The sequence below is a fragment of the Puntigrus tetrazona genome, chromosome 22 (genome assembly GCF_018831695.1).
Source record: "Puntigrus tetrazona isolate hp1 chromosome 22, ASM1883169v1, whole genome shotgun sequence".
NCBI lineage: Eukaryota > Metazoa > Chordata > Actinopteri > Cypriniformes > Cyprinidae > Puntigrus > Puntigrus tetrazona.
The window spans coordinates 3742032-3758187 of NC_056720.1; the positions used below are offsets into that span (position 1 = coordinate 3742032).

Sequence of the window (16156 nt, forward strand, 5' to 3'; positions counted from 1 at the left end):
TCATTTTGTCCCATCTCTTTCTCTTCGCCTCTCGTCTCTCTTCATCCTCTTGTTTTCTTTTCTGTCGTTTCTTCTTTCTTCTCTCTTTCCAGCTGCTCATAATGCCTCTTCATTTCATTTTTCTTTTCTTCATATTCTCTATTCTTCTGTTCTCTCTCTCTTTCCTGTTGCTGTTTCTCCTCCTCTCTCTTTTGTCTTTCCTCTTCTCTCTCTCTTTGAAATTTCTTCTCCTTGTTCTCCAGCTCTTCTTGTTTTTCTCTCAGCTGTTCCTCGTGCCTCTCTTTTCTCTTTCTTTCATCCTCCTTTAGTTCTATCGTCTGTCTTTTCTTTTCTTCCTCCCATTCTCTCTGCTGTCGTTTGGTCTCTTCATCTTTTCCAGCCTCTTTTAATTTTCTCTTCCATTCTTCTCTTTCTTTCTCTTCTCTGTCCTTCCTTATTCGCTTCTCTGAATCTTTCTTTTCTATTTCCTCTTCCTGATTTATTTTTAACTCTGCCACGATGTGCTGATGATCATTTTTCATCTTTTCTAGATCTTGTTTATATTTTTCTTCTCTTGTTTCATCTTCTTCTTCTCTTTTTTTTTGCTGATCTTCACACCATTTTATCTGATCTTCATTTTCTCTCTTCATCTCTTCTAAGTTTTGCTCATATTTGTGTTTTTGTTGTTTTTCCAGCTCCGATTGTTTCTGATCCTCAATCTCTTGTTTCTCCTTCTCTGATTTTTCTTTCTCCTCAAACTCTCTCCAGAGTATTTCCTCTTGTTCTTTAAACTTCTTCTTCAGTCTCTCAATTTCCTCATCCATCCTTTGTTTTTTCTCTTCCAGCCTTTTTCTCATAATTCTGTCTTCCTTAATATACTTGGCTGTTAATTCATCAACATGAGCCTGATTTTTTCCTTCCTTTTCTTTGATCATTTTCATTCTCTGTTCAGTGGAGACCGCTGCCTCCTCAAACATCTCATTAGTGAAAAATCTACCCTGATTAGATTGGTTAATTTCTTCTATTTTTTTTAACAGCAGCTGAATTTGTGTCTGATCCTGCACTTTTGTGTTATTAAAAGCCAGGAATCTCTCTTACGATCTTTGATCAGTTTGTCAAGTTCAGCATTTTTATATTTCTCTACATATTGTTCTATTGTTTGGTTTTTCTTTAGGTTGTCTCCTCCAGTGTAAAGAACAATGCTGAAACCTGCAGCTTCTGGGCCAAATATCTTCAATATCATTTCTAAAGTGTCTTTCTCCTCCTTGGTGATTTTCCACATGTCAAAGACAACGATAAACACATGAGGTCCAGGGGCTGACAGTGAAATGCATTTCATTATTTCTTCCTGCACTTGCTCTTTTGTCAGTGAGGGGTCGAAGAGTCCTGGAGTATCAATAACAGCTACTGACCGACCGTTAACTTCACCCATGACCTTTGTACATGTTGTGGTCACTAAACATGAACTCTCCTTACTGTAAAAGCAAGGTTTTCCAAAGATAGTGTTTCCTGTTGAAGACTTTCCATTTCCTGTCCCCCCAAACAGCAAGATTCTCAAAGATTCTGGATCCGATGGTGAATCTTCTTCATCTGAAAATGACAATAATAAAGTTAACAGATTAACAAACAATTATTAAATGCAGGCGCGGACCAATAAGACTCAAACATAACATTTTAACTATTAGTTTACTAATAAAACTGTTTCTTCTTAATAATAATAATAATAATAATAATAATAATAATAATAATTAGATCAAAGACATTTTGTGACATTTTGCAAATAACCAAAAAAATAAGCAGTGCTGACTTATTTTCACAGCCTTCTTTTCTCATATTTAACAATATAGGGCGTAATTCTGATATCTCCAATCTCATCCAAGTCATTGAATATTGAGTATCTCTCTATACAGAGTACTGATCCGATTCCATATGAATGTATTTTTAGTGCACACTTCCAGTAAGGTTATTAAAATCAATCCATAAAAATTATGTATGATGTATGATGACAGTTGATGTAACATAAGTTGGGATTATATAATTCTAAGTAAAAAAATAATAATGATTACTCGACTGTCATTTTTAATCTGGATGCAATAAATGCCTTGTATGTTATGTGGGAGTAAGGGAGTAACATTTTTATCACAACGCACTGGATAGCCGGCCAATCAGAGCACACCCGCTTTTTTAGAATGATGAGCTTATATATATATAATTATTTACAAATTACATTCAGAATTAGCTAGTTATTGTTTGACTCACTCTTTGGAGCGCTGAGCGTCAGGACCTCCAGTAGGAAGTTCATTTAATCTATGTGTTTCTTTCTCTTCTTCCTCTCTTTGTCTTTCCAGTTGTTTCTGTTTCTCCCATTCCTCTCGTTCTGTCTTCAGCTCTTCTAGTATCTTTGTCTCTTGGTCCTCTATATTTTTAATCTCTCTTTTATATTGTTCCTCTATATATTCCTCTTCTATTCTCTTTCTCTCTGCCTCACGTTTCTGTCTCTCTTCTTTCATAATCATATTCAGTCTTTGATTATATTCATTCCACATCGCCTGTTCTTTTTCTCAATTTCTCATCCTCCTCTTCTCTCCTTTGTCTTTCCTGTTGTTTCAGTCTCTCCCATTCCTCTCGTTCTCTCTTCAGTTCTTCTCGTGATTTTTCTCTTTGTTCCTCTATGTCTTTAATGTCTCTTTTATATCGATCTTCTCTTTCTCTAAATTCCTCTTCTCTTCTCTTTTTCTCTTTGTTATGCTCTTCCTCCATCTTAGTCTTCAACTTTCTTTTCTCCTCTTTATGTTTCTTCATCAATTCTTCTTTTTCTCTGTTCAGGTTCTCCACTTTCTCAGTCAGTATCTTCTTTTGTTTCTCTTGTATTTCTCTTTCCATCTCTCTGAACATCTTGCATGAGTAGTAACTCCCTCCGTTTGCTTTCACCATTTCATCTATCTTCTGCAGTAGATCATTCACCTGTGTCCGGTCTTTGCTCTCATTATTGAACACATGGTATCTGTTTCCACACTCAGCAATGAGGTTTTTAAGAGCAATCCCAGAGTTTTCCAGGAACTGTTCGATGCTTTTGTTCTTCAGTTGGTCTCCGTTGGTAAACAGCACTATGGTGTACATTAATGAGTTTTCTCCAAACGTGTCTCGGATGATCTTTACCGATTTTTCTTCCTCTTGAGTGAATCTTCCCAGAGGAATCATTAAGAGAAACACATGTGGTCCAGGCAGGATCATGGAGATGCAATTTCTGATTTCTCTCTGAATTTCTTCACGTTACTGAGTTCAGTGTCAAAAAGTCCAGGAGTATCAATCACAGTAATGTGTCTGCTGTTGATTTCATCTGTCTCTTTCTGACACACTTTAGTAACAGAACTTCCAGAAAGGTCTGATATATACGCTTCTCTTCCTAAGATGGTGTTTCCAGTTGAACTCTTCCCAACCCCAGTTTTTCCGAGGAGTACAATCCTCAGTTCATCTTCTCTAGTTCCTGAATCTAAACATAGATAAAATAAAAACTAATTTTAAAGAGTGCCAATTGTATATAACACATACTAAATCATCAAATGACTTTAACTTTGCATATGTTATTGTTTTACCTTGAACAGTTATGAAAAGCGTTTAATTCATGCAGATTTTCTGGTCATTACCTTGTGTCTGAAACCACGTCTCTAACGAATGGATCCTCCTCTTCATTTCTTCAAATTTCTGCAGTTTTTCCATCTGTGCATCCAACAGTGTCTCTGTGGTGAAGCATTCACCACTATTTTCCGCAACCATCTTCTTAAGTTTCTCTACCAACTGAGACCCTTTCGTGTTCGGTCCGACAAAATGACGTCGTCCTCCAAAACTCTCAATGACAGACTGTGTTTCATCATTTCCTTCTGCCGTCTGCTCTTCTGTTTTCTGCTTTATGAGGATCATGATGTGCTTGTTGATTTCTGAGCTGAAGATCCTCTGGATCCTCTCGGTTTCTGCTTTATCTTCATTATTGATTGGACCATCAGGAAGAGCGAGGAGGAAAGCATGAACTCCAGGATGAAAGAGAGACACACAGCGGTGAGTCTGGCGCATCACTTCCTCCTCTGAGAGCTGAGTGCTGAACAGAGCTGGAAGCTCCACCAGACTGATCAGACGTCCGTGAAGCTCCACGTCTCTCCTCGCACACTCGGATCTCTCCTCGCTCTGATTCAGGATCAGGTTTGATATGAAGGATTTTAATTCATTGTTACTCCCACACACAACCAGATTCAGCTTCACACCCTCTGGAACTGTGTGAAAAGATGAAACAAGTTGATTTGAATACAGATTAATTTCAACATAGGACACAGCGCTTTTTTCTCCTCTTTTTGCATGCCTGTAACTAAGATGTGTTACAGATATCTTATTGCCTTTGTTTCAAACAAACTCGCCTTTGGGCATCTTAAATTTTAAGGCTTTCTGTAATTCAGTTCTAAAGACATTCCCAAATCATTATTTTCTTTTAAAAAGAGGAATGATCAAATAATGTTGAAACTAGGGATCTCACTTCCTTCTGTCAGGACAATTGCCAGACTGAGTGGCATAAATATACCTTTTTCAAAGTTTGCATGCCTTTAACTCGAGAAGCATTCAAATAATCTGGTTCCTGAGAAGCTTTTCTTTTGGAATCATCATTTTAAAGCCTTGTGTTGTTTAATTTTGGTGTAGCTCTATGTCCTACCTATTTTCACACCAAACACCATTTTGCGTTTATCTAGTCATCACTGTTGACAATGCCAATACGTAAATAACAACAGTAACCCATAAGTGTATTAATGTTTAGACTAAAAATGACCAGGATTAACTGTAAACTCTTAGTAAAGTATGAACAGTTGGGCTGCATCTCGTCAGTAAAGCCGGTTCCTTGATTAGCGTAATTTGGCGTAGAGTAAATATCCATCACCTGTTTTCAGATGGAGAGCATGTGATGGTGAACGTGACATTGATGTGAATGCAATCATCTGCAGGATTTGTTTAAAACGTGTTGCAATACTGCGTGTTTAAACTCTTTGTGTCGTGCATCTGGTTCGCGAACTTCCATCCAATTGCCAATAGAATATGCCTTTTTATTGACTATTACACATGTGCATTGGCTGGTCTAGTATTAAAATCAAGCTTTTATTTATGTATTTGAACATAATAAACACACTTCATAAGACTGCTTGTTGTTGTCATATTTCAATGGTGTTTTCAAATATAAAATATTGTTTGATTAGTCATCATTTTTTAGAATTTGATGTTTCTCCATTCAGAAAGATAGAAGCATGTCTGAGAGGTGTTCAAAAGATGGCAAAATGCTTAAATCTTTCATACTCCTTGTGTTATAGGCATGCAAACATTAAAAAAAACAATCCTTAAGAATACTCTGAACCAAGTATACTCTGTGTGAAATTTGTCATTTGTAACTCCCTATAAAAATGGCTTTAAATCTTGATTGAAAATTGAAAATCTGTAGTGAAAATTCTTCAATATTAATGTCCTATTTCATGCCTGATCGTGACACTTAAAAAAGTTAGATATCTTTGATTGTTTTTTCTTTGATTGTTTTGGCTACAATTGTTTAGGTGGTTGGTCTGAACCACTTTTTAACAGCTTTGAAAAGAAAAATGCCAACCATGGCTATAATGTATGGCTATTCCAGTATAATGCTGTACTGTAAATAAGCGGTAAATAGCCTGTAGATATAGAAATGTATCCAGAAAAAATTAATCCTCTCACCCAGCATCTTGATCTTCTGCTGTAACTCTTTGATTTCATTGTCTCTCGTGCTCAGTTTCTCCTCTAGTTCTCTGACTCTCCTCTCTCTGAGCTGTCGGTACATCTGAAGAGAGTAGGGTTCAGTCTTCATAATCTCTATACAGTTAAACAGGTTTGAGATCTGTTCTGGGCTTCTCTGGTCCTTTATCCCCATCACACTGTGCCAGCTCCCATAGAGTCTCACAATCCTCTGAGATTCTGTGGACTCTACAAAATCGAGTCACGCTTTTGTCAACCGTGAGATCCGTGAGTGTAAAGCACCATGAAGTGCTCTTTAGAGGAAATATTCTGTTAATCTTCCATTTCTGCTCTGTCTTCCATAGTAAGTGGACTGGACCGGAGTAACAAGGATGAACGCATGGACTCCAGGTTCACAGAGAGGACACAGAAAGGTGGGTCTGACGCATCACTTCCTCCTCCGAGAGCTGAGTGAGGACAGGAAGCTCTATTACACAGACCTGCCGCCCATTGTACCTTCTCTCCTCTTTCTTCACGCACACATTGCTCCTCTCTTTCTGAAGTAAAAGTTTGTTCTTTGGTTTATTGATGGTCCCTCGAATGACTTTAGACACTGACATCTTGAGCGTAGTATTATTTCCACAAATCACAAAGTTCAGTTTGGTTTTTCCAGTAGGCATCACTGAAAACAACATTTAAAGAAGTATATTCAATGTTGTCATCAGCCATTAGAGGAATAAATCACCAAACCTATATATTGGTACATATATATGCACATATAACCTATCTCGTATTATTATTTAAAAAATAAGGCTTTGACAAACCTCCTCCATTACGTCCCATTCTGGTGCCCTCAACAGGATCTCCACCCACTTCATCCACCGATGATCCATCACCTCCATCTTCATACATGTTACAGATGAGAAATTCTTCGTTTTCTTTCTTGAGTATCTCCTCTGTCATTTTCACAATCTCAGAGCGCCACGCTGAATTTTGAAATCAAATTTAAGATGTCCTCCTCCACATTCCTTTATTAAATTATAAACCGGATTATTCCATAGCTTGTTAATTTGAAATGATGTAATTTTGGATGCGAATGTATCTTCATCCGTTGTCACCACTATAGCATGTTTAATGGCCTGCTTACTGAAAAGGTTCAGCACATTATTTACTTTTTTCACGTCCTCTTCTGTGAAGTCATTGTACCGCAGTACGAGTCACGATTGAATGAGGTCCTGAGCAGACAGAGACACACTCTCTCACTCCATTTCTCATCTGAAGCTGTGAGAGATGTGGCTGCAGAAGGTAGGTTTTGACGACTGTGATGTGAATCTTCTCCACCGCTCCGCTGATTCTCTCATTGAGACGCTGTGAATCATATGGAGCTTTGCTCTGAAACGCTGTTGTACCCAGTATAATGTTTCCTACTTTGTTGTTTTCCATTCATTCTTTCCTAGCAGAACAATCCTCAAATCACTCTCTGAAAAAGCACAGACAGCACACACATGCTGGGTTTATACTATACTGTAATCACCTGCCCCTAAACAAATGTCACAGAAAACATTATGCATGTGCACATTATCAAAAAGCAACTCTTTGTGTGATTTAACAATTTAAAGTCAGTCTAGTAAGTCCAATAAACTAGATATTTGAACTTGGCAGAATTGACAGCTCTCTAATACACATATTAAGAATCTCCTCAAGATTTCATAAGAGACCTGCAACTATCCTCACCTGTTTCTGAGCAAAATGGGTTGAATCGCCCAGCCAAAGCTTTTAGTACCAGTATGTTTGGGTTTTAACGGAGCAATGGGATTCAAAGTAGACAAACATTTTTGATTGGAGCAATTAAAAAGTTTGTTCACATCTTGCATAGGAGATGACAGTTCGGGCAGAGGTGGACCGGTTATGGCGTAAGAGGCAGCAGATATCTTACATGACTCATGAGTATCAGTCATGAAAAAGTATCAGTCTGTGGTCAGAGAAACAGGTTTCACTGATTTCAATAAAACCAAGGCCAACGTATAAGCATGAGTAGGCTCTTACACCCACTGCGCAAAATAAGGTTTTTAAAATCCTTTGAAGTAAATAAGTTGTGCAAGATAAAAGTTTAATTGACCAGAGCAAACGCTTAGTAATCCCATTCTGTGTGCATTTCCAGAACAATGACGTAATCCTCGCCTATTAACCACCGTGGTACGATAGTAGTTTTGAAAAACGAACTACAGTAGCTAGCCGCAACTGTTTCCAGAACAAGGTCGCTTTAAACCACATTAGTTCAAAGACATGCGGTGGAGGAATAACTTTTATATATGATTAGAGAGATCTCTAAGATGCTGCTGTTTTGAACATGACACCTATTGACTAATTTACTGTTTTTGTTCACTGTATTTTAGGAAACGTGTAGTGAATTAGAGACCCTTAAAAGACGCAAAATGTAACTTTTTTGTCATTTAAGGAGTTTATTCTCAATTTTGATTGTGATTTTTTTCTCTCAAAATTTAACATTTTTCGCTAAATGTAAGGTTTTGCTTTGTTTCACAGAACTGGAGTCGCATAGGCTACGCACGTGCAGGGGTGAGCTGCCAAAATAGGGCGTGTCTGTTTGGGTGATTTCAAATATCGGCATTGGCTTCAGAAAATCGTTACCGTGCCTTTAAAATGTTAACCTATTGCTTAAGAAGAGAAAACTTTTACGTTAACGAGCTGGAGTCCACGTCAACCTTTAGAATGTATTATTAATGAAAGTTCGCAAACACAAATCATAAAGGAAACGTTTTTGCATATTTTGTATCTAATTTGATTCCTACCTAAAATCTGACGCCATTTTAACACCAAAGACTTGGAAATCAGAACCGAAAGATGAACACTGTAGGACGAGAGATAATCATCACATTCACTTTTTCTTTTTCTGTTTAATATTTAAGTGCTTCATTTCTGATCATGATATTCTATACACGTCGCTTTCTATGAGGATCCTCATTCGAACACAAAAATGTCTAAAATAGTAGTGCCATCGGTTCATTTATTGTTATTACGTTTTTCATATTTTGTATCTCATTTGATTCTTACCTGAAGCTGACGCCATTTTAACACCGAGGACTCAGAAATCAAAATCGAAAGGAAAACGCCGCAGGACGAGAGATCATCGTCTGTGCGGCTTCTGAGGCTAAAATAACGGGGATGACGGTGCTGAAGTCAAACCGAGGACAGCGGAAACTGACGAAGAGCGGCGAACGAATACGAAAGTGAAACTCGCGTGACAAAAGCATACAGACCGAGAGCGCGGGGAAGTCGGTTTAGTGAGAGAGCATATGTTACAAATGAACATTGTAACAAAAGCAATGAAGCCATGCTTTCAAAGTACATTGTTAAATAACCTGAAGTTATAGTATGTTTTAAGTCACATTTTTAAGTAATTTGGAATTCATTTCATTATTTGGACATACATTGCTTTCAGAAAGGTTGAAGCACATTCAGTAGCTTTAAGTTCTTAGCTGACAGGAGCGGCACCCTGTGTGGTCTTCTGCTGCTGTAGTCCATCCTCCTCAAGGTTTGACGTTGCGTTCAGGAGATGCTCTTCTGCATACCTCGGTTGTAAGCAGTGCTTATTTGAGTTAGTAGCCTTTCTATCAGCTCGAAAACAGTCTGGCCGTTCTCTTCTAACCTCTGGCATCAACAAGGCATTTGCGTTCCACAGACCTGCCGCTCACTGGACATTTTCTCTTTTAGGACCGGTTCTCTGTAAACCCTAGAGATGGTTGGGCGTGAAAATCCCAGTAGATCAGCAGTTTCTGAAATACTCAAACCAGCTGTTTGGCACCAACAACCACGCTACATTCAAAGTCACTTAAATCAGCCTTCGTCTTTGATCATGTCTACATGCATTGAGTTGCTGCTATGTGATTGGAAGCCGATTATAAATTTGCGTTAGCGTGCAGTTAGACAGGTGCAGCTAATAAAGTGGCCGGTGAGTGTAATCATGTCTCCTAAATCAGCATTTTCTGAGCTTACAGTAAACTCTAGGGAAGTTGTTGGTTTTATTGTGGATAATAAAATTAAAAATGAGCTTTATAATGTAAACATTGACAAATCTCTGTTTAAGTAACAGATTTTTTAGATATATATGACGATCAACTATTGAACATGTAGTTTATAGTCCTCCAAGTGAGGCACTGGACATTAATGTAATTAAACATGGAGACTCTGAACCTGAGAAAACTTTAGAAAGGCAAGAACATTCAAACAGCAAATGGACGTGACTAGTAAAATGATATCTGTGTGTCTTACCTGAGAAAAAAAGTGATGCTTTATAGGGAGAGCATGTTTTATTGTATGCATGTTCAGTGTGTAGATGAGCTCAGTATTAAATACAATCTAATATAATAATAAACAACACACTACCTTTATGAGTGATTTGAGGGTATTTCTCCAATCAAACATGTTACTTTAGTTTGCAAAAATATTTTTTTTTAAAAATACAAAAAGCATGTTAAAATTAATCTAATATAAGCAATGAAATATTTTATAATCATAAGCATGTATATAGCAAACTCTGAAATTTTTTTTAAATCGTTAATGAGGGAATACATTGTTGTTTGTCCTCAAATCGTTTTCAGAGGAAATTAACCCTAAAATAAACAAACATACCAGTATGTATGTAATATAAATACAAAACCAAATACAAATAAATGAACATTATTATAAATAATAAACAGCTTTATAGGAGAAACTGTATTATCAATGAGGTAACTGCTGTGTGAATATGTGCTTGATCTCTTCTGGATCAGAGATCCAGGACTGTAGCCACGCCCACCAGAGCGGAGAGGGCCAATCGGATCACAGCTTCAGTAAAACCACAGCACTGTGCAGAGTCTGAGAATAAACACATCACACTGAGATCAGATCAGACAATAAACACTAATATCATCAGCTAATATCAGCTCTGCTGTACCTGAACACGTGTGACAGAGTCTGCTGGAAGTCCAGATGTGTGGTCTGGTTTCTGATGGGGTTGTTGATCACACAGCTGTAGGTGTTTTTATCCTGATATTCCACCTCCAGAGTGTAGAGAGAGACTGATGCTGAGATCAGACACACTGATGCTGGACAATAAACTGTTTCCTTTGTACCAGGAGAGAGTCACGTGACCCACGCTCACCACCGAACCACAACAACGAACAAGATGATGATGATGACGAAGAACAGTTTCTGCTGATGGCAGGAACAGGCAGATGAGCTGAAAACGAGATAAAGATAAATGAGGATGAAGTAAAAACCATTAAAATAGTCTATTCTTTTCTTAGGACAAGAATAAAATGACGTTTCAAGCCCAAAGGCCTCTTTCAGTGTTAAAACCTTCACCGCAAATAAAAAGTTGTGATGTGTAGAATAAAATAAAAGATTATTATAAAAATTAAAGGACTAGCGACGTAAAAGAGTGTGGTGAAAGCAAAGTCATTTTTAAATAAATTAGTCACAATAAGAGGCTTCTTTAGATCTGCTTTCTTTAATCCATAATAACTAAAATAGGTAAACTTAGTTTTCAAATTCACCGTAGACTGCGAGATAATAAAAAGACCAGCTGTCATTGTTGATCTGCAGATAATAAACTCCAGTATGTTCATTTGTGATGTTCATGATGGTCAGAGATCCTGGTTAGATCGCCCATCTTCAGTCTGTCTCTGAACTCTCCGTCAAGAACATTATAGACAGTATTTCTGTTAACCTCTTTACTGATTATTATAGTTTTGAAGTAAGTTTTCAGTCCAAAACGCCCACTGAATAACATAATCATCCATTTCGCAAAAATCAGAATCTAGAGTGACTGGAACCTCCTCCATCGCTGATATTTCACCTTTATCATCAACCACACAGAGAACAGACAGAAAAGGGTTTGTCAAAATGTAAACTGTGAATGAATTCATTTCAGTTTGTGAAAAATACCATTGACTAACTTACGATAGACATTGAGAAAAAAATAAATTGTGACGTGGTTGATCAGTAATTCATAACGTCCATTGTGGTGAAACCTAGCGCCTGTGATGATCAGAGATCCGGTTTGAACATCCACCTTCAGTCTGCCTCTTCTGAAACTCCCATAAATGTGCTCATATACATCGATGCCTTTAGCGGTTACGTTAAGTTCAGCTATCAAAGTGTTTTCAATCCAAAGCTTCTACAAAATCTCATCATCATCCTTCATTTCAGTGAGACCAGAGTTCAGAGTGATTGAATCTCCTCAAGCTTAATCGCAGTAACGTGATCTAGATCACCAGACACAAAGACAGACAAGAGAGTTTTTCCCATAAATGAACAGTGTTCAAATAAAACAACAAAAAAATAAACGAAATGGTGAACGCATTGACTCACAATAGACAATGAGATATAAATAAATCCTGATATGATTGATCAGTGTTACATAAGCTCCAGCATGTTTCATTGTGATGTTAGTGATGGTTAGAGATCCTCTTTGGTTTGTCCAGCTTCAGTCTGTCCTCTGAATCTCCCGTCCAAGAACATCATCAAAGCCCACAGTCATGGATGTCGGTCTGTTTATTGATTTCAGCGATTAAGTGTTTCCAAACCACCACTGAACTTCATCATCATCCTTTACTTCAGTAAGATCAGAGTTGAGAGTGATTGAATCTCCCCTCCTTCACTGACACCATCTTTATTTCTTTTTCAGCAAACACAGAGAGAACAAACAGAAACATGTTTTGTTACAGTTATAAATGTTTCTAAAAAGCATAAAGTGAATAATTTGAAAATTGACAAAAAGTGGATGCTGTGTTTGTGACAAGGGAGAAATCTTTATCTTACCAGAGACATTAGAGGTAAAATGATGCTCGTGTGGTTTTATCAGTAATAAATAACGTCAGTATCTTCAGTTCTGTGGTGTTAGTGATGGTCAGAATCGGTTTGTTTGTCCAGCTTCAGTCGGTCTGTGAATCTCCCGTCAAGAAACATCATCATGCACAGCTATTCTATCAGCCTTTTATTGATTTCAGCCAATAAGTTATTTCTATCCCAAACCTCCACTGAATCAGATCATCATCAATTAATTCAGTCAGACTAGTTTTTAGAGTGACTGAGATCTCCTCCATCATGACACTAACCTGCCTTCATCATCCCAAACACTCCTGAAGACAAAGTTTGTCACGATGAAAGTAAAATAACGTGAGTCTTACTACGGTACCTGAACAAGCGTTTCAAACTTACCTTCCAGACGCCACAAGCACAAAAAGAGCAAAACAAACTAGAAACATTTTCCTCATCGGTTCTGAAAAGCCCACGATAGCAGGGCTAGGCGTCTCTGAAACACAATTGTACTGATGCAGATGTTTGTGGTGCTTCCCCAAACAGATTGTGCCTCATGCAGTTTATTTGCACAAACCACTGACCTCTTTCAACCACACCTGCAGACAAATACTTGCCAAGCTATTTTCCACGAAAACCGAACCAGTAGACCCTAGATAAATGAGACCACAGGAGGTTTAACTTTAACTCACAAACTGCTCTACATTCAGTGAATAACACTCAGTGTTTGCATTGCATATAAAGCAGTGAACTACTGTTCTTAAAACCACCAAAGAAGCGAGAGCCATCTTTGCGTTTGAAAGACCTCCTTAAGCTGCCGTCTCACTGTACCTGCAGAACATTTTATTGCGGTTTTCAAAGTGTAAAAACTCCCTCCCTCCGGGAAAATGCTGGTCATTCCGTCACAAACATATCCTCAATCCATAATTTCAGAAAGTCAAATATTGCAGCACCTGAAAAACAGAACTTTTGAAATTTAAAACGACTGATGAAGTGTCTCTAAAATGCTAGTCATTAAATGTAAAAAGGTACATGGTAACAAATTGAAACAACCGAAACCATAAAAACAGATTGCTTTCAAGGACTGCTATTTGTTGTATGATTTTTTCTTCGGAGAGGTTTTACATTTGAAAAACCAAGCAATAAAAAGTATTCTTGCAGGTACAGTGGAGGCGAGCGAAGGAGGTCTCAAGCGGCAAGATGGCCCTACGCTTCTCTTGTGGATTTCACAGAACAGCGGCTCATCAAAGGCACACATGCAATGCAACGCTGAGTGTTATTCATAGATGTAGAGCAGTTTGTGAGTTGAAGTTAAAACCTCTGTGGTCTCATTTATCTAGGTCTAATGTGGTTAGTTTTTCGGTGGAAAAACAGCTTCTCGTTAGTTTGTCTGTGTGGTTGAAAGAGGTCAGTGGTTTGTGCGAGAAATAGGCATGACAGAGGCACAATCTTGTTTGGGGAAGACCACAACCCACACGGCATCAATTACAATTGTGTTTCCAGAGACGTCCTGGCCCTGCTATCAGTGGGCTTTTCAGAAGAACGATGAGAAAATGTTCTCGAAATTTGTTTTGTTCTTTGTGCTTGTGACGTCTGGAGGTAAGTTTGAAGCAGCTTCTGTTCAAGATTACCGTAAAGACTAATGTTATTTTGGAGCTCATCGGTGACAAACTTTGTTCTTCAGGAGTGTTTGGGGATGATGAGCGAGGTTGAGTGTCAGTGATGGAGAGGAGATTCAGTCACTCTAAAGCTAGTCTGACTAATTAATTGATGATGATCTGATTCAGTGGAGGTTTGGGATAGAAATAACTTTATTGGCTGAAATCAATAAAAGGCTGATAGAATAGCTGTGTATGATGATGTTCTTGACAGAGGTTCACAGACCCATTCAAACTGGACAAACAAACCGGATCTCTGACCATCACTAACACCAGAACTGAAGATACTGGAGCGTTATTTGTACTGATAACCACATGAGCATCATTTTCCCACTCTCATCGTCTCTGGTAAGATAAAGATTTCTCCTTTTTATGCAAACACAGCATCCACTTTTTGTCAATTTACCAAAATTATTCACTTTATACTTTTTTAGAAACATTATAGCTGTAACAAAACATGTTCTGTTTATTCTCTCTGTGTTTGCTGAAAGAAATAGATGGTGTCAGTGAAGGAGAGATTCAATCCTCTCAACTCTGATCTTACTGAAGTAAGGATGATAGTGAAGTTCAGTGGTGGTTTGGAAACACTTTAATCATGAAATCAATAAACAGACCATTATGCGACATGGCTGATGATGTTCTTGACGGGAATTCAGAGACAGACTGAAGCTGGACAAACAAAGAGGATCTCAACCATCACTGTATCACAATGAAACATGCTGGAGCTTATGTAACACAGAATTAATCATATCAGGATTTATTTATATCATTATCTATTGGTGTTCACCATTCGTTTATTTTTGTTGTTTTATTGAACACTGTTCATTGTGGAAAAACTCTCTTGTCTTTGTGTCTGGTAGTCTAGATCGCGTTGCAGTGCTTGAGGAGATTAATCGCTCTAGCTCTAGTCTCACTGAAATGAAGGATGATGATGAGATTTTGTAGGCTTTGGATTGAAAACACTTTATTCTTTAGACTTAGCGTAACCTTCGAGGCATCGATGAGCACATTATGGGAGTTTCAGAGGCAGACTGAAGGTGGATGTTCAAGCCGGATCTCTGATCATCACAGGCGCTAGGTTTCTACAATGGACGTTATGAATTACTGATCAACCCGCGTCACAATTTATTTTTCTCAATGTCTATAAATAAGTTAGTCAATTATTTTTCACAAACTGAAATGGAATTCATTCACGGTTACATTTTGACAAACCCTTTTCTGTCTGTTTCTCTGTGTGGTTGATGATAAGGTGAAATATCAGCGATGGGAGGAGATTCGGTCCTCTAGATTCTGATTTTATAGAATGGATGATTATGTTATTCAGAGAGTGGGCGTTTTGGACTAGAAAACACTTCAAGAACTATAATCAGTAAAGAGGTTAAGCTTAGAAATACTGTCTATAATGTTCTTGTGGGAGGTTCAGAGACAGACTGAAGATGGACGATCTAACTGGATCTCTGACCATCATGAACATCACAAATGAACATACTAGGTTTATTATGCAGATCAACAATGACAGCTGGTCTTTTTATTATCTAGCGGTCTCACAGTGAATTGAAAACCAGTTTTACCTATTTTAGTTATTGTAGTTAAAGCAGATCTAAGAGGCCTCTTATTGTGACTAATTTGTTAAAATGACTTTGTTTTCACCACACTCTTTCGTGCGCTAGATCCTTGGTACTATAATAATCTTTTTATTTTATTCTACACATCACAACTTTTATTTGGAGTGAAGGTTTTAACACTGAAAGAGGCCTTTGGGCTGAAACGTCTATTCTTGTCCTAGAAAGAATAGACTATTTTAATGATTTTTACTTCATCCTCCATTTATCTTTATCTCGTGTTTTCAGCTCATCTGCCTGTTCTGCCATCAGCAGAAACTGACTATCGTCATCATCATCATCTTGTTTCGTTATTTGTGTTCGGTGGTGAGCATTGGGTCACGTGACTCTCTCCTGGTACAAGGA

General features: G+C 37.9%; 2 protein-coding genes across 2 annotated transcripts; both read right to left on the reverse strand.

Moving 5' to 3' along the window:
- Window positions 1-215: 215 nt before the first annotated feature.
- LOC122328131 (immune-associated nucleotide-binding protein 9-like) lies at window positions 216-2489 on the reverse strand (the record flags this gene model as incomplete). Its single annotated transcript, XM_043223841.1, is given in 3 exon segments — window positions 216-1075; window positions 1078-1583; window positions 2239-2489. Coding segments are annotated over 3 exon segments (1617 nt in total), but the record flags the coding sequence as incomplete, so codon positions are not given.
- Window positions 2490-2514: 25 nt separating this feature from the next.
- On the reverse strand, window positions 2515-5773 carry LOC122328132 (GTPase IMAP family member 9-like). The gene is given in 4 exon segments (XM_043223842.1): window positions 2515-3246; window positions 3249-3472; window positions 3627-4247; window positions 5716-5773. Coding segments are annotated over 4 exon segments (1584 nt in total). The 5' UTR covers window positions 5723-5773.
- Between the last annotated feature and the right edge of the window lie 10383 nt (window positions 5774-16156).